This window comes from Papilio machaon, chromosome 17 (assembly GCF_912999745.1).
Source record: "Papilio machaon chromosome 17, ilPapMach1.1, whole genome shotgun sequence".
Classification (NCBI taxonomy): Eukaryota; Metazoa; Arthropoda; class Insecta; order Lepidoptera; family Papilionidae; genus Papilio; species Papilio machaon.
This window is the reverse complement of record NC_060002.1, coordinates 398,576-420,810: the sequence shown is the minus strand read 5'-3', so window position 1 is coordinate 420,810 and position 22,235 is coordinate 398,576. Positions and strand designations below refer to the sequence as shown.

Sequence of the window (22,235 nt, the reverse complement as noted above, 5' to 3'; positions counted from 1 at the left end):
AAATATATAAAAAGAGCTGCAAGTTAACAAAATGCGGAGCTAACAAAAGTTAAATAGCTCCTACAATCTATAATGTAAATAAAGGCTTTGTTAAGGGCACGGTTACACTGGCCACTGATACAAAGTTTACGATGACAGCGACACCTGCGGGACAAACCTGACACCTTGCGAGGTCCAAAACAAACATCAGTTATCGTCTCCCTCGTCGATGTTAATTAGTTGTTTTATTAACTTATCAGTTTCCTACATCGTCGTTGCAATTGACACAGTTGTCAAGTTTACTGACTGACTTATGTAAACTAATAAATATTATTGCATTTATATTACTCAGTAATATTTTAATACTAAAGAAACTTGCAACAACTAATTATAGTCAACAATAAAATACTAAAAAGATATTTTGTTGAAATTCTTTTTGATTATAAAATTATTAACGGCGGTAACAAAAAATGATAACTTTAACACAAGAGGCATTGCAAGATGATCTATGTCCTTTGCGGACGCAATAGACAATAAACAAAACAATGAAATTAATTTATGGTAACAAAAAACATGCAACATAGACAAAAGGGAATACATTCAGAGTCGCGCGAGGCGCAACTGTCGCCCGTCCGAAAACTCAAAGACGCAAATTTAAAAAAATAAACATTTTTTACCTCCGGCCCGTCATAAATACGACCCCCGACGGTGTATTAATTCCGTACCTTATAAATTTTCATAGGCATAATTAGCTTTTAAATTAACATAAAGCAATAAAAAGACTAAAGAAATTTTTAGACAGCGCTCGAGCGCGAGCGGTGCAATGTAATAAAAAGGAGGCAGGTGGCCGCGGAAAAAACGAAGCTTTTCGAAAAACGAACGCGTCCTCTCGTCGGATTTGAAAATAGAACGCGCGCCGGAAGCGGAAACGGCGCCCCCTAGCGCCGACAGCCGATTACGTCTTCGGTACACTAATTTCCTAATCGACAGCTTTTCCAAATTACACGCATCGGCCGGTTAAAAGACGATCGCACGACCAAATGCCGTAGTTTGTTTATCATAATTTGAACTTTTACAGCCGACCGTTGAAATTCATATTTATTGCTGCGTGAATTTTATGGACACTAGAGAGGATGAGCCGGCCCGCGCCCCTCGCGTCCCGCCGCGCTGTCAATGTCAAATTATGATTGAGAGCGCATTCATAAGCTCACAGAATGACGGAGCAAGCGCGAGTGGCGAGCTGGCGAGTGGCCGCTCATCCCGCACAACTATTTACGATTTAGTGACATCGGCTAAGATTTGACATAGTAACTCTCGGGAATTCAAATTTTAATCTGGCCGCAGCGAACCGAATATGACCCTTATATGTATGACGTAAAGTATTATAGTTGTTTGTGATGTGACATCTACGACACGTTGAGTATAAAGCGGTTTCTTTAATGAGATAATTCCGGCATTCCGGAATCGAGTTCGGTCCGGTAATAATCTTTTGGAAGATCGAACTTTTTCCAGAAATGTAACATTTAGAAACGGGATTGAATTATGGCGTGTTTCCAGATGATTTTTTTTTTGTAATTATTATCTTTTTAATCCGGTTTATTAACATTTGATTGGTAGAACCAATTAATTTTATGGGCGAGATATTAAATTCAAATTGGATTTATGTTTCTTATCAGTTTGCAATGATGAATCAAAATGGAAACTTTGGAAGCAATTCTTGTTAATGGATAGTTCTGATACATTCGTAGATCCTAAGATATGGCAAATGGGAAATTCTAAAATAAACCATTTCAAGCAAACGAAATTAGAATATAATAAATGAGTTTGCGTTTTGATCGGGCATTGCTCGGACGCCAAACTTACTACGAACTCGGCTTATTTTTAAAGTTTTTAATAGAGGTCTCGCGATGGCAATGGCGTGGCCAGTGGCCAGTGGGCAGGATAAGATCTCGCAATCTGTGCCTCGGCCGCGCTCGCGTCGCAACTAAAAGAGGTTTTTTCCCGTGCCGACGCCGCGGCCGTGTGGGCGCCGCACGTTTGTAAGCGTTGCTAAATTAATTTTTATTCAGCCGCCTAGTAATAGCCGTAAGTAGCGCATAAATAAACCCGCTCAAAACATCTTTGATATCTTGTTTCTCGGATTGATAGGTTCGCGTCTCGACTACAAAAAATATTTCAAATTCAGAACACTATTTCGCTTCGAAATTCGAAATGTTTTAACTTTTTTATTCGAGTTTTATTATCTTTGTTTTGAGCGTTATAAAGAATTTGTTATCTGCGACGGTGGACGTTACGACATCGGCCTCCATTACGCAGAGTGCGTTATTAGTGAGATACAATCGAGAAGATGTAAATGAAAATGCATATACACAAATATTTTATTGGACAGTGATGGTTTTTAATTATGTGATTGCGACTTTACCGTCCGCGTTATGTTGAGTTTGTTCACAATTGGCGCTGCAGGAACACTGCGGACTGTCAGCTACCTATTGCGGGTAACGGTTTTATCACGTACTATATCTTGTATATTTCTTCAAATTTTTTACGATCGCGAGTCAAGAAGCACTTATTTTCAATACAAATAATTAAAGACCGGTCCGCGCTCGCTCACCGGCCGATTTGATTCGCACCGATAGCTTTATATGTCGGCGCTGTGCGTTGCTACATTCCGCTAATTAATTACTATTGACCAATTAAACGTGTGAATAGTTCCGAAATTAAAACGATAGAGGGAGCTCCGAGCGGACATCGTGCATATTGTAAAAGCGGTCGCTCGGTCGTAAAGCCCAGGTTCGAGGCTCGGCCCGTAAACTAACAAATCTGACCCGGCTCGTAAATCACTTAGCCACGTTGTTACAGATAACGTTTACGAGTTAGAAACAAAATATGAAACAAAAAAGGCAACGGACGAGTTTTTATTTTGGCCGCGACTTTACAGTGGCCATTAAATATACCGCACCACCGCACCGCAGTTACCTACATCTAAACACTATTTTACTATCGACTACATTAAGTATCAAACCCTTTCATTTTGTGGATAATACTACAATACGGTTAATAGCAAAATTTGTTTTATGTCGGTATTATATTTAAAAACAAAATTGTAATGCGATGAACAGTCCGCTGATTAACGGTGTCGGTAAAATGAGCAATAAGTCGTCTAACGAATTCCACATTTGATTTGAGGTCCCACCTCCGCAGGTAATTAGGGAACGTTCAAGGCTTCGCTGCTCACAAAAAACGACATACAAGTGAGGACCAATCGCATATCCCGCCGCGGCCGACCCGCGTTGCCCTCGGCTACATTTAAAATATTAAAAGCATAAATCAAAAACGTTATTGGATGTTTTAATATACTGATCTTCAGAAAGTCATCAGGGCAGCTATGCATGTCATTATTTCGACTTCATTGTAATAAACAATACACAGATGGCGTTATTGTGCCGATTGGAAATCGCATCCAAAGCACAATAAATACGACAACAAAAGATAACAAAACCTTAACAAGGTCTCATTGTGAGCGGGCGGTGGATTTTTTTTTTCGTTTTTAATTATTTTAAAGCTTTTAAAAACATCACCTGTGGACGTCGCGTCGCGCACTCGAGCGGAAATGGATTCAACTAACGGAATCTTTTTTCTTCGATTTCGTTCGACAAAAAGCGTAGACGAGATAGGAGCTGACATGTATAGGATATGAGCAAGTAACAAAAAAAAACGTCTTTTTCCATCACATGGACAGGTACGAGCGGTTATTGAAGCATCTAGTTACGAATAAAACACAAAAATTCGTTCATAAAAATCGATTCTAGACTATAAATATTTTTGCATGCGATAATTTTACAACTCGATGCTTTCTTAGAACGTTATTACGCAATTGTGTGTAGTTTTAAATCCTTCTTGTTAAACGATTAATATTGATAACAATTTTCAGTAATCGATTTTCGTAATCGAAAAAATTTTAAAAATGGAATTTGCTTCCCGCGTCCGGATATTTGTAAATTCAGAACGCGGGATATTGTTTTTCTTTTTAAACCTGCCTTTATCCTCAGCGGCGGCGATTCGTAGTGCGGTGTCGCGTTACCGGTTATCTCGTTACGGAGACTTTTTGTGTGGACGCGCGTACGGTTTTTAACGAATCCGCCGGCCCCTCGCGCGCAGTAGATCAATGGCGCCGGATATTTTATGGAATCCGTTGCGCCCGCCGCCGCCCGCGAGCCGCAGAGAGCCGCGGATCTCGTTTCTCGAGATCGTTCGTTTCGATACAGACGTTAGTGGAACTAGTTTCGTCGAAACGTGACCATAATATTGACAAGTGGAATTCATCAGCGTATGTGGACTGAGATTTGAATTTTTATTTTTTCTAATTAACATGACGCGAATGCTAGCAGGTCTTGGAGGCAGGGGCAGGCAGCCAGGGGACCCGTGGCGATACCGTTACCTATCGATGGCTGGTATAATTCGACGCAAGCAAACAACAGGACCGGTCCCGGCGCGGCGTCCTGCCAGCTGTGCGAGATCTCGGCGCCGTATTGTTTCGTCCAGTACAGTTGACCGCCAGCTCGGTTTCCACGGCCGCTGCATGTCGGCCCGCGTGCGCTTGCGCCGCACACTTGACATCCCGGAGCGAGTCCGCCGGTCGGGTGATCGCAACGATATTATAGCAGCAGATACGACGGAGACCGGTTCCGCAATCCCGCGGCGACTCTCAATGTATTCTCATCTTTATAAACGAAGAAGGTACTCACTTTTTCTAATTCTAATAGATGAAACCGTAGGACTTGTATCGCTTGCACCATCTGGAAACAAACACAATTGTCAGTCAAGTAACTGTAGCAAAGAACATCGACAATATCATAAGAATCTCATAATTTTATCGAAGTATCTGAGAATACTGTTTATTTCCCCATTTATGACTAAAATGATATTTAAATCCTTACTTTTTTAACATTATATTCATTAGTTTCAAGTGAAAATTAAAAACTGAACTTAAACAGCAGCAAACAATTCATCTATCCATAGCAAGTCTAATCGGGCTGATTGAAAAGCGCAATAGCTTAGGAAGCGATTGTCCTCGGCGTCACAGGGCTGCGAGGGACGCAAACTGCCCGCTACAATGCGAACAAAGCGTGTCTCGCTACCGTAGGGATGAGCAGCCTCTATTGTAACCTGTATCGCTTGTATTGAACTGAACAACGCTTTATTAATAATCAGTTACTAGAATATATATAGATATCCTATCCCATGCACTTTAGTACAAGGCATGCCTTTTAAGTTCTGTCGTTTCAATATTTCCCGGCAATTTTGAATTTTGAACTGTTTTATATTCGAGTGTGTTTACATTTTGAATCTTAAAACAGTTGAAAGTATTAAGATTAATGCTATTGTTTAGTCACAGCGTCGATTTGAATCTGCCAGGTAACGTACGAAAATGAATCTTTCTAAGGAAACTGTTCGTGCAATAATTTTCTACAACTTTAAAAGACGCCTGACACGGCTTCAGTGTTTTGAAGAGCTAACATCTGTGTTCAGTGATGAAGCCCCATGTCTGCGGACTGTCCAACGCTGGTATTTAGAATTCCAGCGTGGACATACTAGTCTTAGTGAAAAATCTCGCGAAGGACGTCCAAAATCCGCCTTCACCGAAGATAACATCATTGCTGTGAGACAACTAATTCTCGAATATCGTCATGTGACGTATCGAGAGATAGAGGTTCTATTAGGCTTCTCAGGGACAACCATTCAGAAGATCTTACATCAAGCGCTTGGTGTGAGAAAGCTAGTTTGCCGTTGGATACCGCATCTGCTTTCAGACGATCACAACGCGGCCCGCGTCAGATGGTGTAAGAAAACTCTGCAAAGGTTGGACCGAGGAGAGTCAAACCACGTCTACGACATCATCAGTGGTGACGAATCTTAGATCTATGCCTACGATCCTGATTCCAAACAACAATCTACAATCTGGGTCTTTCAAGACAAGCCAAAGCCGACTTAAGTTGTTCGTTCGCGAAGCACTTTAAAGGAGATGGTGGGCCACCTTCGTTGGAAAAAAAGGCCATGTTGCGACTATTGCACTTGAAGATCGTAGAACGGTGAATGCAGAGTGGTATAGCATAGTTTGTTTACCACAAGTCATCGCCGAAATGCGAAAATCTAACTCAAAGCGACGCATCATCCTGCACCACGACAACGCAAGCTTACACAGCGCTCGTCAAACGATTGAGTATTTGAAGCAGGAAAAAGTAGAAATTCTTGACCATCCTCCATACAATCCTGACCTAAGCCCTAACGATTTCTTTACATTTCCTAAAATTAAGAAAAGTCTTCGTGGTCAAAGGTTCCAGCCCGGTGAAGAAGCAGTCGACGCTTTCAAGTGAGCCATTTTCAACACCCCCACTTTAGAGTGGAATAAATGTTATAATAACTGGTTTGAGCGAATGGAAAAGTGTATTAAGCTACGTGGAGAATACCTTTAAAAACAGTAAAAAGTACTATAAGATTCTAGTTGTGTTTTTTTCTTCAAACGACAAAACTTAAAAGGCATGCCTCGTATTAGTCCTAAGATCCTTATTGTATAGTTTTTAAGGTCTGAAATCCTTCCTACATTAACCGTGTGGCTTACAGTGCTGTTGCTACGTCATTCCGCTGTATTTCAGTTTTGCATTCGATTTACTTTCAAGAATGTTCAGTAACTTTTTTAATCGATACGTATCTAAATATTGCAACTTAATGCTGTTTTAATAGCGCCTTGATTTGTTTCTGATTGCCGGCCGCGTCGCCCGCGCCTGTCGATGCGGTGCCTTCAGCCACTTCATTGCGATTTTAAATTTAAAAAAGCAGATGCATAGCTGATGTTAAGCTATAAAAACCTAAACACACAATAATTATTACAGAAAATTAAAATTGTTCCTTATATTGTTACGAAATTTGATAAAAAGAGGTACCAGGGCGCTATGAATACAAAGAGCTGAGTGCAATATCAATTAATGGAATGTGCCCGCAGCCACCCCCGTGTATTTGCGCAGGCAAGGCGCGGGCGCTGCCAGATAGCCGCGTGTTTGCTACGGGCAACGCTGACGGCCACGCGGCCTCTATTTGCCCAGTCTAAGACCTCGTGCAATTTAAACAAGCTACCGTTGTTTGTACACTCTAGGACAACATAAATGACACGCACAAAAGAGCTCTTGACCTCACATGAAAGTGGTACAACTTTTATGTAAATTGTATCGCTTTTTTAAAGAGAAGGGAGCAATCGTTCAACGAGAAAACCGAGGTGATCATCTACGCCCATGGACATCTACAATATCAGAGGAACTGCAACGCGTTGCCGGACTTTATACAAGACTGCGTGTCGTGGTTTATTGAGATTTTCGGGTTTATAACAAATTACTAATATTAACTAATTCTTTTCAGAAGTAAAGTACTCTTTGATACTTAAGTTCTTAAATATAATAGCATCTATTTGCAATAATTAAAACCATATCAAAGATTAAATAATAAAGAGTTCGTATAAAATTAATATTGATACAGATATATTAATTCAAATGTTACTAGTAGGTGGGAGCTTATTTGCTCTGGAGCCGGGAGTCTGTCCGTATGTCTGTATGTCTGAGCGGGCTCAGCTGACAGAACAAACACAGATGTGACATGTTCAAATAGCCTACTAGCCAACGCGATACCAGAATAAGGTGAGCATCAGTCTTTTTATTATCCAGGGATATTCTATAAATTTGACGTTCTAAAAAAGAAATGTAACAATATATGACCAAGAATTAATTGTGATACAATATTTATCAATAGATAAAAAGAAAAGAACTTATGTCTTGTTTATCTTTCCCAGCATATTAATATAGCGATGAAAACATGTGTATAAAATACTTTTTATGAAAATTTTATCTGAACTTATCCCGGAACTCCTAGACACCCTAGTCACCGTAACAAATCCTGCGCCCGCGCCGAACTTACAATATTAGTTTAATGCATTAAAAAACTTTAACTCTCCTTTGTTGATATTTGATAACTTGTATGAGGCGAGGCGACGCTGTGAGTACAAAAACTGTGCTTTTACAATATTGTGTGTGCGTTGATACAAACATTCTTCTTTAATCAAGTTTTAACTATTTAGAGTTAAATTGCTAACCGCTTTTTTTTAATAAACTTCAAATAGTCGTAGGTTTTAAAATTTAAATAACCGTAAAGAATTTAAACTAATAGAGAACTCTACAAGTCTATGGCCTTAGCGAGTTAATTGTGACAAAATAAATCGACAAACAAATGTTAGTAGCTGTCAACGGCCACTTGAGGTTGGTAGCGGTGACGTAACGCACGAACCTTGTTACACTATAAAGAGCCCCAGTTCAAGTTTACTTCACACACCAATATTCAATGCAGAAAAACAACAACCCCGAGCAAACCCACTTAAGTAGCGAAACAATCTAACATTTGTACACAAAACTTAATAATTACCCACAACTAGACAGACATATCATTTGTACCACAATAGTGTACTTTTACTGCAAAGGAATTGCTCACGAGGTGTCTTTTCAAAGGATCCATTGAATTCATAATGGCTCAAGGTATAATGAGCAATATTTCTAAAGATTGTCCGCCCGCTCCTCTATATGAGAGTAATTATGGTTAAGTCGAATTACATTAAAAGTGGATTACAATTGCCGTCTACAGATCATCAAATTATAAGTTAATTGTTCTGAATTCGATTGTATCGATTATATTTGAAAATCGATTATTCTAACACCAAACTGGAAGGTTAATAGAATCGATGACTGATTATTTTTCGATGAGTAAAAAAAATATAAAATGTCGTCAGCGGATTGTAAGGGTGTCTACATGGTACAGTTGCAAACACATGTGGCTGTTAGAAAAACACCAACTTAATTTACTTATGTGTGCACAAGTTAGCTAAGGCCGGATATTGTGTGTGTCTGTTATCTGTGGCGGAGGCAGGCCGGGCTTATCAGGCCCGCAGGCAGCAACCAGGCGGCAGGTAAGAGGTTGGTTTATGGCGTCACGGGCCGCTACCGTTCCTACCTCGTTACCGTCTCTTTTGATTTATGTTAATTATCGCTATTGCCTTGTTTGTTTTGACTATTATTAGCGACGGTTAACTCTTCGTGCTATTTGTTAATAATACAACAATAGTAGTTGTTAAAACCTTAAATTACTATACCAACATTGGTTTGACAATGTTTAAATGTTCTTTGAATTTTATACAAAACAAATAAACTTCCACTAAATCTTTATGATAATAATAAAAGACAGTTCCTTGTAGTATGTATGAACAAGAACAATGTCGATCGATGTCGGTTTATGGTTAGAGTCGAGCGCAGTGCAGAGCCTCTCGGCCGCCGCCCGCGCCCCGCCTGCGCCTGATTCGTAATGCCTTAGATTTTATTTGTTAAAAATCGGTTAAGTACCCGTGTCGAATAGCGGCGGTGGGTGGCCGCCATCGTCTCGTCTTATTTTTATTATTTCGCTTTTTTCCCCGCGAGCTGTGAGCCGCTAGCCGCTAGCAGCGGGGGACGGCGCGATTCCGTCTCTTTATGAGTGACACTACAGTATGGACATTTTTAATCTCCATTTTTGTCGTTCCCGGAACGTTACCTGCTCGCTCGGGCCCGACCTAATCAAATCGTAAATTAACCAGAGATGTGAAGTATAAATTGTTAACTATTTTATGGAGCATTAAACTCGGACCCATTTTATTTATCTTAGGGGATATAAAATCGTCGGATACTTACTAATGAGTCGACCTCGGGGTCCGCTATGTAATAAGGTTTTTCTTGGCGTATCTGTGGACAGAGAAATATTGCAATTAAATTATGAAAAATATGACAAAAACAATTTCTGAAAAAAAAAATTGCCCAGTTTGCATATTTGCAGTTCTTATGAACCAAATCACCGACATTTCATTGTTTTTGTCACGACATAGACAAAACATATTTACAACCGACAAGAATCTCATCTGAATAATATGGCTATATCAATCAAAAATATACAGGGGTATTTTAGTAACAAGTAGGTTAATTGGAAATCTATAAACAATAAAAAGGTGAGTGAAGGCGCGTAAATGACTAGCCGAGTAGCAGAAAGCGGGCGTAGGTGGCAGCACTCTCGTGCAGCTCCCAGACTGAATAAGCATAGAGGTTACATTTCGTTTACTGTTGAAGACTACTAGTACGAGACTGGCTGCTAAATGTTTTTAAGCCTTTAAAAATTAAAGTTTGTTTTTCTATGTCTTGCCGGCAACAGTGTAAGTTTTTTCAACATTTGAGCCTAGTTTGACCGGAAATGCGATACCATCACGCGCCTTATGCAAGGCGGCCGGGTTTTTAATAAATATTAGTTACCACCTCGGCCAAGCGACCCGACGGGCACGAACCCTGAACTAGTTTGTATGCTGCACATGACTACATCACGCCTTGGATGTTAATAAAGATGGCATTAGTAAATAAATTTCAAATTAATAACGATTTTAATCAGACTTCAAACCTTATAATTATAAATTAAAAATAATAGGGTAAGACTATGTGACTATATCAAAAATAATTGGTTCTAATATTAAATAGACAGACAGGTGAATCATACGAAAGTTGTTATAGTAATCTGAACTATGAACAGACTTTAAAAAGAAAAGATTTCTATTCAAGTGGTGATAAATCAAAATTAATTTCAGCAGAATATTATGAAAAGGTTGAACTTCATATTGTTGAACATCGTATAAAATATTAAAAAGAAAACATAAATCGTTTGAATTGAACAAACAGACAAACAGAAGACAAATACAAGATAGGAAGAAGAACTGAACTAGCATAGAACATGAAATATAATGGCTGGTTTACATTACGCCAGTACAGTATAACAGAACAGTTAGTGTTAACATAATTCCAGTGGTATGTCAGCGTTGTTTTCCAGCGCTACTGGTATAATGTAAACTAGGTATAAAGAACAATAGACTTAAAGGTGCTTCTAAAGTGTAAGATGATACGTAATACATCAGTGTTTGATATATAGTCAGTTAACATTTAGCTGTAAGCTTCTGTTTCATTACAGGATTCAATATAAATTTTGCGATCTATTCATAGTCAAGACAATTATACTAATATGTTTGTAGAGATTAGTAGATAAGTAATGTTTCATTTATTTTATTGTTAATCTTTGCTAAGCGAACATAAATTTTAAAGTTTAATTAAACAATTAAGTTTTATTAGACGGGTTTAGTATTAAAATTTTATGGATAGATCTTTAGATGGTCCTTTTATACATTTGCAGAAAGAAGTTGAGAATTACTTTGTATTTCTTGACTGGACAATGTGATTGGTTTACATTATGCCAGTTGTATTCCAGTGCTGTTTTTGAGCACTACTGTACTGACATAATGTAAACCAGGCATTACCAAGGCGTCTAACCGTCTGATCTGGCTTTTCAAACACACCAACAAAAACATGACCACATCCCTTCCTTATCTGTTTGTATATATGGGTCTACATAAGGTGGTCATTGCGTACTTTGTTGTTACATTAATTAAAAAAGTCTAATGACGTGTTTTGCGTAAAGCCGTACAAGTTGATAATACCGGTTCCACTCGCCATTGTAACAACTTGTCAAATGCTACAGCAACTGAACCAGAACGTTAATCAAATTAACACCTTACCGCATTACAATAAGACGCAAATTTATTCACCGGCTCGCGCCTTTTAACGAATGCCTCACATTTAAATGTATAGAGGCGATTAAGATCTCTGAGACTTTAATGGCTCGGTTATTTTATCGATTCTAACCAAGACTTGATAGTTTATATTTTAATAAATATATGTTTTGTGAACTAATTATACCTGATATTTTAATTAAATTTTATAAACAAAAGTTCATAATTTACATCCGATGTTTTGAATCTAATAATTCCAGCAAATTTTTTGTCTACGTATGCATCAAAGTAAAGCGAAAATTTGCTACAGTTTGTGCTCAAGAAAAAACGTTTAATGAATGAACAAAATCGATATGCAAATACGGAAGACGTATCTAATATTTATAGACCATCTTTGGTCCGTATTAGAGGGCAATAAAACCATTCGACACGTAACAGGTTTTTATAAATTCGTCGCCATGTTACCTCGCAGCCGCCGTCACCGCGACTTGCGACCTTAAAACTGTTCAATGTAGACACAAGCATACCATTTCAATATTATATAAAATATATGAAGCAATTGAGGACACAGTTTGTAAAATCTGATTTTATTAAATACTTTGAACTAAAACAATAATATCACTAACATTGTCGTCATAAATTGTAACTAGTATTAAAAGAAACAAAGATACATGAGAAATAACATAAAAAACATGACCACCAAATTACTATGTACACAAACACGTAATCTGAGATCAATGATGGCGTTTGTAAGTTACATAAACACGTGCCCCCCCCCTCCCCGCGTCTGCCCTCGCCGTGCCCTCGAGCGAGGAAGTGCCTCGTTTGTGAGGCCAGCGACCCATGGAGCTCCCACTTCGGAGCCCCCACTTTTGGACACCACGAATTAAATGCTAATAAGCTACGTTCTACCGATATCGTCTTAGTAACCACCAATTTCGATGGAACTGCCCAGTACTTTGTTCCCACGCGCTCAACTGTATTATGTATTACTTTGCTGGGTTTGGCCCAATAACATAATGTGGCCAACATATTACGATAAACGTAATTTTTTTATCTGTTTATGTGACAGATTTGTTTTAAATTATCAGCCATTTCAATTTAAAACGAGACTAGGAAGTAATAATAGTGGAGTTTGTAACTAACCATCTTACGAAAAATAAGACAGAAGCAAGTTTTAATTGATTAAATTCTATAGATTGAATAATGGTAGAGACAACACGCTCTAAGATGTAAGGCATAGCCCACATGCAGCTTTATTTGTTGTTATTTATTAGTTAAAACATTATCTGTATACATGAGATACTACGGCTAATGATATCGTAAAGAGAAGTCCACAGAAAAATAAAACTACAGGCTAATTACTACTTTAGTGTCAATAATCTGATGATTTATGTTTAAAGGTAACATGTGAATCTTTTGAACCATTTCTATGTTTACGTTTGGAAAATGGATTATGTTTTTTATTGGTGAAGAGTTAAGTGTCAATGGTGTAAGTTCTGGAGCAAAAACACTTCTCACGAATATATGTTATAGTACCATTATGGTCTATCTCATGTAATTACCGTCTCGACTTGGCTTTGTTAATTATTTCCATGTCATAAGGGACAATTCTATAGATACTAAAGTCACAATAAATGAAAAGAAAGCAGATGTTACTATCCCAGTCTCGAGGCGGTCGTAAACCGAGCGACCATCTCGGGCATAACTTTTGACTCGCCCTAAAAATCTTTGTCCGAGAGCAATTGTCGATCTTTCTATTCATACAGGTTTACCTGCCCGCTTTTATCATCTGGCCCTTTGTGCACTTTCAGGCGAAACACTGCATTGTCGCTGTAATTGAATAAATGCCTTTTTTCTAAATCCTTTGTGGTCTTCTCTAAACTTCTCAAGACATGGACACGTAGAGGACTTTTGGAGTTTTTTTTTATCGATTTAGTGAACGCGTGTGCCAAAATACCGTTCGTCCTGAGATGCCTTCGCTACCTGATCGTAAAAAATATGAACGGAACCAACAAAATTCATAATCAATAGGTTCATAAAATGCATTAATGAAAATTAAACTCTGTTTGTCACGTATTAAAGCTCAGATAACGTTTGCGGCAGTAAGCGGCGGAGCGTACGCGGCTCCAAAATTGCTACCAAACGTAGTACCCTGTAATTTGTTATAAAAAATCTATTTATGAGATAAAATAAAGCACTGCGACGCTACCTAAGATGCCGTCGATCGATCTCGCCCGCTTATAATAAATCACGTCGCGTCCCGCGATTATGACGCTTGTCATCTTCGTCGTACGATTTATAATCGCGTGCAATATTCAATGGTAAATTATTCTATAATGCGTAAAGGTTGAATTTTGTAATTTAGTTAGGTCGCCTCCTATTTAATAACGTTTTTATATTCCGGCCGGCAGGTGGCGTTTTTTTATTCGCTTTTTACTTTAAAGAATCGATAGCTGATGAACGGCTTCTGAAGAAGTCGGTGGTCCGATGTGTAAGTTTATAATTACGATGTAGTGAAAAGTTTCTTCTCAGCGCAGATCACGTGCTGCGGACAGTTTACAAGCGCGTAATGAACGAATCCGTTTATACACACCTGTGTGGAGTAACACTCAACCTCATCACAAAAACAGCCATAAATATGGTCCTAACAGAACTGCTCCTACTGAATATTGCGCCCATAAAGCCGGCTCAATAAAATCCTTTGCTCGGTTTTGTTCTCGAGCTGACTCTTGTCCTTTTGTTTGCTCAGCCCATAAATATGTTAATATCCGATTTACTCATAACAGGAATTTTGAAATGTTTCGGACGGACTCGTCCGTAACATTTCCAAATTCCGTCGTTACACGGGAGTCCTGTCTACCGCGACTCTGACTTCCTCAAATAGAACAGAATCCATTTATTGGACCTTTTCAACTAGCTACACTAATTTTTATCAAATACAGAAGCACTGTCAATAATTTTAAATGGAAAAAAATCAATAAGTAAGCTTGTATCGTAAACGTTCACAATCCTTTAAAAAAAAGATTCACAAATAAATCTCGCCAGCAATATTTTACACGCAGGCATTAAAAATCATTCGCATACGTCAACTCGAAAATCGCATGGTGTGAGAAAGTTTTCTACTCGACCCAAAAAAATCTAAACACTACGTCCGTTTGTGCATTCACCCAGGTCAGAGCAGGACAACTTCTGTTTGTTAGAGGGAGACGGATCTAACAAGGAATAGTTTTTCATGCGTTTTTTGCTCCGAAGTTTGGAAATTTTATTTTTAATACGAGTGGAGTTGAAAAGATAGGAGGGCACAGGGCAGGTAGACGACGCCGAGTCTTGGTATTTGCTTAGCTCCTTTTTTTATCTCGCGAAGATTCCTGTCTGATTTATGACGGCGGGCGCGACGATTTGTGAGCTGTAACACCGATGCCAGTTTTGTCACTAACGGGCCCTGGCCTGATTTATTAATTGAACGGAGGCGTGATCCGGTTCTGACAGTCGTCCCAGACCCCTAATCTTCCGACATCGGGCCCTCTTATTTTATCACACGACGGATCTGTCAAAATTCTCCCGCTCGCGTACATATCATTATGACATTAGACTGTTTTGGATCGTTATAATCTTTTTCATTATGAGATAAGTGCAGTGCGAACATTGACCTCAAATTTAAAGTAATTATAGTCCTCACTACACCATAAATTTATAAACTAATTATTTTTTTCATAAATTTATATAATAGTTAAGATAATAAATATTTGTGTTTTCATTCATCCGGCAAGATTGGTAGAATAGCAAAACAAATCGGAAGTTCCAACACTTCGAGCTATAACCGCGTTAGTTACCCATTTAACCGGTCCCCCGGGGTCATTCCGACGCAGAAGGTCAGTTTTTCGGCCATTAAAGCGATCAGAGGGTCGAAGAGGAATTAGGAATTGCCATAAAGGTGGTGCGTAATGACTCACTCCGGACCACTGCCGTGCGCCTGTGTGCTGTCTACTGTACCAACTATTATTTTGTTTACACCATTTCTTCGTCACTTGCAGTCTACGTAAATAAAAAATACTATTCTAAAACTTTAAATATGTGGCTGATTTTTTTTTGTACCAACACTATTGTCTATGCTTGAACTACAAAAATATAGTCTGTATAATCTGTATTTGTTTGGATTAAGAAGAGCATTTTTTTTTAATTTCGATACAACGAGTACAAAGCGCTACAAAAAGCAGCGCAGCGATGAATGTATAACGATGGATTTGTTTTTTTTTTCCGCTATCGTGCGATGATACATTTTACGTTGATTCACGGATTAATACTTTATGATGCGACAGCTGTTTATTTATTATAACATCTTTCCATAATCTGCTTTCAATGCACAATTTCTTAAGCCTCCATCTGCCCGAAAAAATAAGCGCGGCAAAAACTTTGTTTACAGCATTTACAGCGAGAAGATCGAGAACGTTTTAATAAAATTTCTACATTCACTGGCCGGCTTTTAAGCAGCTTTTGTAAAGCGAATGAATTATTGTCGGTGAATAGTTTTTTTTTAATTTTTTCGTCTTAGAATCCTATAAAATCTCTATAGTCACATATTGCGTATGTGATTTGCCTTTTTGTTTCTATTTGGAATAATAGAATAACTTGTGATCAGAAATTTCCATGTACCTAAATTCATATACGTCATCTATCATAAAGAAGTTATATTTGTTCAAGTCAACTATCGCATGACGACGAGGTGTTAGAGCGGACACTTCAATGACACCACAATAACACTTAGCCACCAAATCCTATATTAAAGTGGCGTGCAATCGAGTCGCCGTATACCCTCGGCGCGGCGTTCCCATGGCCACCGCACAACCGTCAGACGAACAACCAAACAAACAAACAACAAATTCATAACGGTGCGTGTTTACTAAAGCTCGAGAGCACTCGCGCGCGCTCCATTTGAAAATAAACAAGCCGATGAGTGTTTTAAACAAGAAAAAAAATAAAAGATAAACAAATGTTAAAGAACGCAAGAGCAACGCGCTCACCCCAATCCGTAGCGGCACAGCACCGGTACAATGGCGAGCGTGTGCCTGCGCAGAAATAAACGCGTCTAGTTCCTACGCTATGAATAAGTAAGCGCATTCGGCGCCCTTATTTTGCCTTTTTTTAATTTCCAAACGCCGGTCGCCCGCGGCCCGTCGCCCGCCGCCCGCCGCCCGCCGCCCTGCCGCTCCCAGCGGGTCAGAAATTAAAGTGTAATGGCGCAATGTTTAATAAGTTATCTGCGGGTAGGGATGTGTGTTTGGCTTTTGTTAATACAATTTTTTAGAATTAATGCTTTAAAAGGGGTCGAAAATGAACGCCGTCGGTGCAGGGGACCGCGACCGCGTATGTTCGTGCACATTAATGCAAACTTTTAGCGAGTTAACGTTTCATATTAACGAACTCATCTGTCGTCAATTGATTGTCGACTTACATGCATTTTGGTAAGGATAGATGGTATTACAGCATATATGTTAAATTCATTTCATTATATAGAACCCAACATTATCAATTCCCTACACTTTATTTACTACATGAACTTTACGTTCATGTACTTTAATTATTTTTCAAGCTATTTCTTGATGAGATGTTAAGAAGAAAACAAACAATATAAGGAGAAGAGCAGTGAGGCGACACTGGGGGCATGTTATTCCCACATTAACCCCCAATCATTGACACATTGATGAAACAATCAGGTCGCGAGTGCGGGGGGTGGCGGCGGCCGAAGGGTTAGGCGCACTACTGGACGTAATCTTGATTGATCTGCTACAAATAATGTTGGTTTGCTATCCGTGTCCTACTCACGCCCACCCCGGGGTGCTTTCTTATCCCTTTGTGTTCGGGGTTTACTGTACTTTTCGCGTAACTGTCTGTTCTGCATCATATATGCGGGATTAAATTCTGTCAGATGTGTTTGTTCATTAACACCATATTGTTTATAAAAGTTAATCGACAGTCTTTTGTTTGCGTTAAATCTTTTGAATTCTCAGAATGTTTTCTTTTTAAATACAGATTTACCTAATGTTTTGATAAGGAACTTTTTATATAAAACAAATACAAATATCCTAGCACTTAGTTGTTCATTTTTAAGATGATAGATATTCTCTTAGTTTTTTAAATTAAAAAAAAGTTTTGTTTTGTATGTAACATACGATATAGTGTTTTTTTTTTATTTAAAATATTATTATTTAACATATAGTATTTCCTAAGTATTAGTGTATAGATAGGTAAGATAGGGATAGGTTCCTCGAGTGATACCTAAGCATAGCTATTGACGTCGAGCGTTTGTTACCTAACCAAAACATGTACTACCCTCAGACTGTAGGTAAAAACACCCTCTAATCCATGTCAGCTGCTTCTGACTGGTCGCACCCTCCGCCGCCCTACGAGCTCTCCCACCCATATTTACCCTTAAAAACTCATAGACCTCCGTAACCGAGCGGCGTTGTCTCCGCGACGGGTCAACTTACACCGGTCCGTTCCTACGTAGACCACTATAACTTGAGCCGTGGAAATTTAGCCCGTTGTTCGTGTAACTCTATTTTGTTTGCTTTCGAGAGGGAGGTGAAGTGTCAATTTGTACTGGACGTATGTACAAGAGAGCTTGCCCTCCTGTCAAATACATAATGAGCGGTTTTTTTTATTTTTTCATACTTTTATATGTGTAGGTTAAAACGATCGATGGCGGTTTTAATGGCTGTAAGCGAATTTGCCCTGCGACTGACAGACGATTAAAAATAATCCATAATTTATAAATGTCCTCAATGACATATTATCTTTAAATTTTAAATAATGTGAAACATTTAGATAATCCAAGCTTTTCATAACAGAGATGTCTACCTCTCTATTAATTAAAATATTAATGCCAGCCAAATAAATAATTTTTCAATTTAACCGTTCCCTAAACATGTAATAAACGAAAACAACTATGTTTAAGTTTGTTGGTTGCTTCGTAACAAAACAAACCGGTTGAGTTAAAAGCCGCTTATAGAATTAAAGGCCCTATTAAACAATTTCCCAATTGATTACAGTCGGACGAGCGGTCGCTAAACAAAAAGCTAACAGCGCCTTGCGATGCCGACACCGACTGACCGGCACCGACTGGCCAACACTAACTGGTGGACACTGACTGACTGGCACCGATTGACCGACTGACACTGCCAACGCGTTCTGCGGAGACACGACGTGTCGCCGGGAATGCAGCCGGGCCTCTGCTGCTTTGAACGTTCACTATACAACCTGATCCAGAATTCTCACTGTCAAAAAATTGTTATAAAAATCTATAAGGTATTATGTAGATAGCTGGCTGATTTATTTTGCAGTTGACTTTAAAATCCATAAAATAAAGAGGATTTTAATACTTAATTTTGAATAGTACAAGCTTACGTAAGTAGGGTAATATCTAAGTGAAGTTTCGGCGGGATTCCAGCTGTTATATTTATATACAAATCAATTTAAACAAATTGCATTAGGAACAGCAGAAATGTGAGTTATGGCCTCCACCGTAAATAATAACAGAACTGCTAAAACGAACCAAATGCTTCCCAGACGTTTAAAAATGATGTAAACAGAGTTTGACGATTTGATTGAACGTTAGCCGGACGGGGAGCAGCCTGTATTTGCCGCGTACCTAGTGTATTTATGTCATTATTAACCAGCGAGAATTAATACTCATTTGACGTCCATTTTTATCGCGAGTTTTCTGACGCAAGGGCAAAAAGTCGGGCGCGTTCTGCGGCCGCGCCGCGCTCCTGCCATTTTTTGCGTCGCGCCGGCCGCCAGCCGCCAGCCACTGAGTCCGCCAAAAACGGACAGACGCACATTTATCTCCCGCCTCACTTTAGAAAAATTAAATATGTAATAATTAAAAGCGCCAATTAAAATCTCTGTGTCGACGGAAACGCGAGTATGATCTTTATAAATTTAAGCCACACGAATTAAAAATGTCTACTATCATGTCTTATTTAAAATAATTTAGAAATTGTTTATTCTATCCCTAATATAACGGCTGATCTTGACCAATCGCATCAAAGTACGATACCATTGGAGTATTTAAATTTCAAGCCCTCAGGCCATCAGAGTCGCGCCGCCGCGCCATCGAGCGCTGTTCGAATTTAAATAACGTGCGCACTGACCTTGTGAGGGCGGCCTGTAATTTTAATATTATTACAAAATTCGTTAACTATTGATGTATAAGTCGAGTACATCAAGTGGAGCGATGAAAGGACGTTGTGTTTAGTCGATTGGAGTAATGCTGGACAAAAAAGGCGAGGCTAGCCGCGGGCCGGGCATGTCGCAGCGTATCGGCTAATTGAGCGGCTCACGCTATCGCACGGCGTGGTCTGGCCTCAATCAGAACAAAGTTTATAAGAGAATTCGCTTAATGGTGTGCACTTTTTTCAGTCAATGACCTAAAGGCAGAGTAACGTGAAGTAAAGCAAACATTTTATTGACGTGGCCATTTGATAAGTGTCCCTCGGCACAAGCGGCGGACCACCGAGTGCGCTCACAACGACACATACGCACGATAAAAGTTGAAGGACCTCACTTCTCAAGCAAGCAACATAACTTACATATATATATTTAAGTTGGAAAAATGCTCCTAAGGACGTATTGTTTTATCTGCATTTGCTACGTACTTGATAAATAATGTTTTGACGCAACTATGAAAATATGATATCGTATCTACACGTATTATACACGGAGATAATCCACGTGCTTTAGCTATACTTGTAAGAAATGTCCACGTTTTCTTGGCTACACTTCTGGTTTTTCCTTTTTATAGTCACATACAAACATTGAGATGTAGTGAATAATAACTGATAACTACTGATCCATCAAATTCCTTCGATAAAGTCAAGATAACTGTAAGTTGAGTACCAACAAATAATAAGTTACATCGTGTTAATGTACGTAACTTTATATGTAAATAAATCAAATCGACTTATTACATCCACGTAATATTTCCGCGAGTATTTGACCGAAAAAAATGCCCACTCTGCATAATTCCCTTCTTCTGTTCTAGTCGCCGAGTGTTTTTAAAATATCCACTTGTACGAGCAAAAAAAATACCTTACATATTTTTAACTTAAGAAAAAGAACAGTTATTCAATTGATATGCAACTATGCATGCAATTATATAAAGAGAATATCTTCAAAGTATATACATTTATAATGCGCAGTTTCACTCGACGATTTAGTGCACAAACAAACCCGAAACAAGATGCGTAAGGAATTCCGAACGGCAAAAACCACTCGATGGGGACGATAAAACGAAATCGCCGATGCGTTGGCGAAAAAAAAACCGCGAGCGCTGCGTGCGAGCGAGACGCAAAAAACGTACGTAGCGGCGTTCCGCTCTGGCGCGGTCGACGCGCGCAGCTGCCTGCCCCCCCCCCCGCACCCCCGCACCCCTCGCCGACACAAACTCATATTATTTATTTTATTTCCGCGCGAAACTACGAATTGGATCAACGGCGACAAAGAGCTTAAATTGCCCGTCCAAATCCCACCACAATCGATGTTAAACGAAACATGGACAGATGTAAACACAGCGCACAATGCGGCGAGCGACGACTGAACTGACGTGATGCGCCGTCCAAAAGAGCAGTCTACTCTATAGTCAGTCAGTATCAACGGCAACGGCGACGTTGCTTTTTGTCGTATTGTACGATTACAAATTGAAAAGGATACTTTAGTACACGGGTAATTGTACAGAACAATTAATCCGACGTGTGAAAATGGATTTGAAGTAACAAAAATTTTTGGGGCCAATCATAACTGTGTCTTAGGGTATGATGTAGTGTGTAATGGACGATGAGCGTTGAAGAGGATCCCATTGTACATGATTGTGTATGAGCGGCTTTCTAAATCAAGTTGTACACAAATAGATGATCTCTCAGTCCCTGGCGGCGCGGTCGTTCGACCGACACTAAGTTTTTTCCCGGCGCTACTCGCCTCGTGTAATTACAGAGCTCATTAAAATCATTGAATTATTGTTTACACACGAACGGCTACAGTAATACAAGCGAGTGGAATTTTCCATACTTCATTTGAAAGGAATATAAAATGAGGAGTAAATGTGATGAATTAAAAATTACCATACAAATTACGAATTACTCTGAGATGTGACAGGTGTATTCGTGTAAGTATAAATTTTATACAAAAAGGAGTGAGCACAGGAGATGCAATTAGGTATCCTTGTAGAGTCTTGCGAGGCGCAGAGATGACACCCGAGCCTATACTATCTCACACCAACCGCGTGCCTTCACTATAAACGACTAACATTTTTATAAAGTTGACGCTATGGAATTCAAACTAGACAAAACATCAACAATTAGTCCAAGTATGTTGTGTCGCAAGTTATGGAACAGAAGTTATTGATAAAGTTAAAAGATCTAGGAAATCAATTATTGTTTACTTGCGAATAGATAAAGCTATGTGTGCAGAATAATGCGACTAGTAACAAAAAATGCTTTCCCGCGATGTCTTATTACGAAGTGTTGAGAATAATGAACATTTTAACACTTTTGTGTCACGCGACTAAATGTTCAGAGACAGGCTTAAACGGTAA

The 22,235-nt window shown here is 39.1% G+C and overlaps 1 protein-coding gene across 1 annotated transcript in view; it reads right to left on the bottom strand.

Moving 5' to 3' along the window:
* Positions 1-22,235, bottom strand: part of LOC106708835 (homeobox protein homothorax) — a 247,825-nt gene that overhangs the window by 190,930 nt on the left and 34,660 nt on the right. Inside the window, exons 4-5 of the mRNA XM_045681887.1 lie at positions 9,735-9,785; positions 4,725-4,775 (exon numbers count right to left, since the gene is read on the bottom strand). Coding sequence (XP_045537843.1) covers positions 4,725-4,775; positions 9,735-9,785 — 102 coding nt within the window. The remainder of the gene's footprint in view (positions 1-4,724; positions 4,776-9,734; positions 9,786-22,235) is intronic.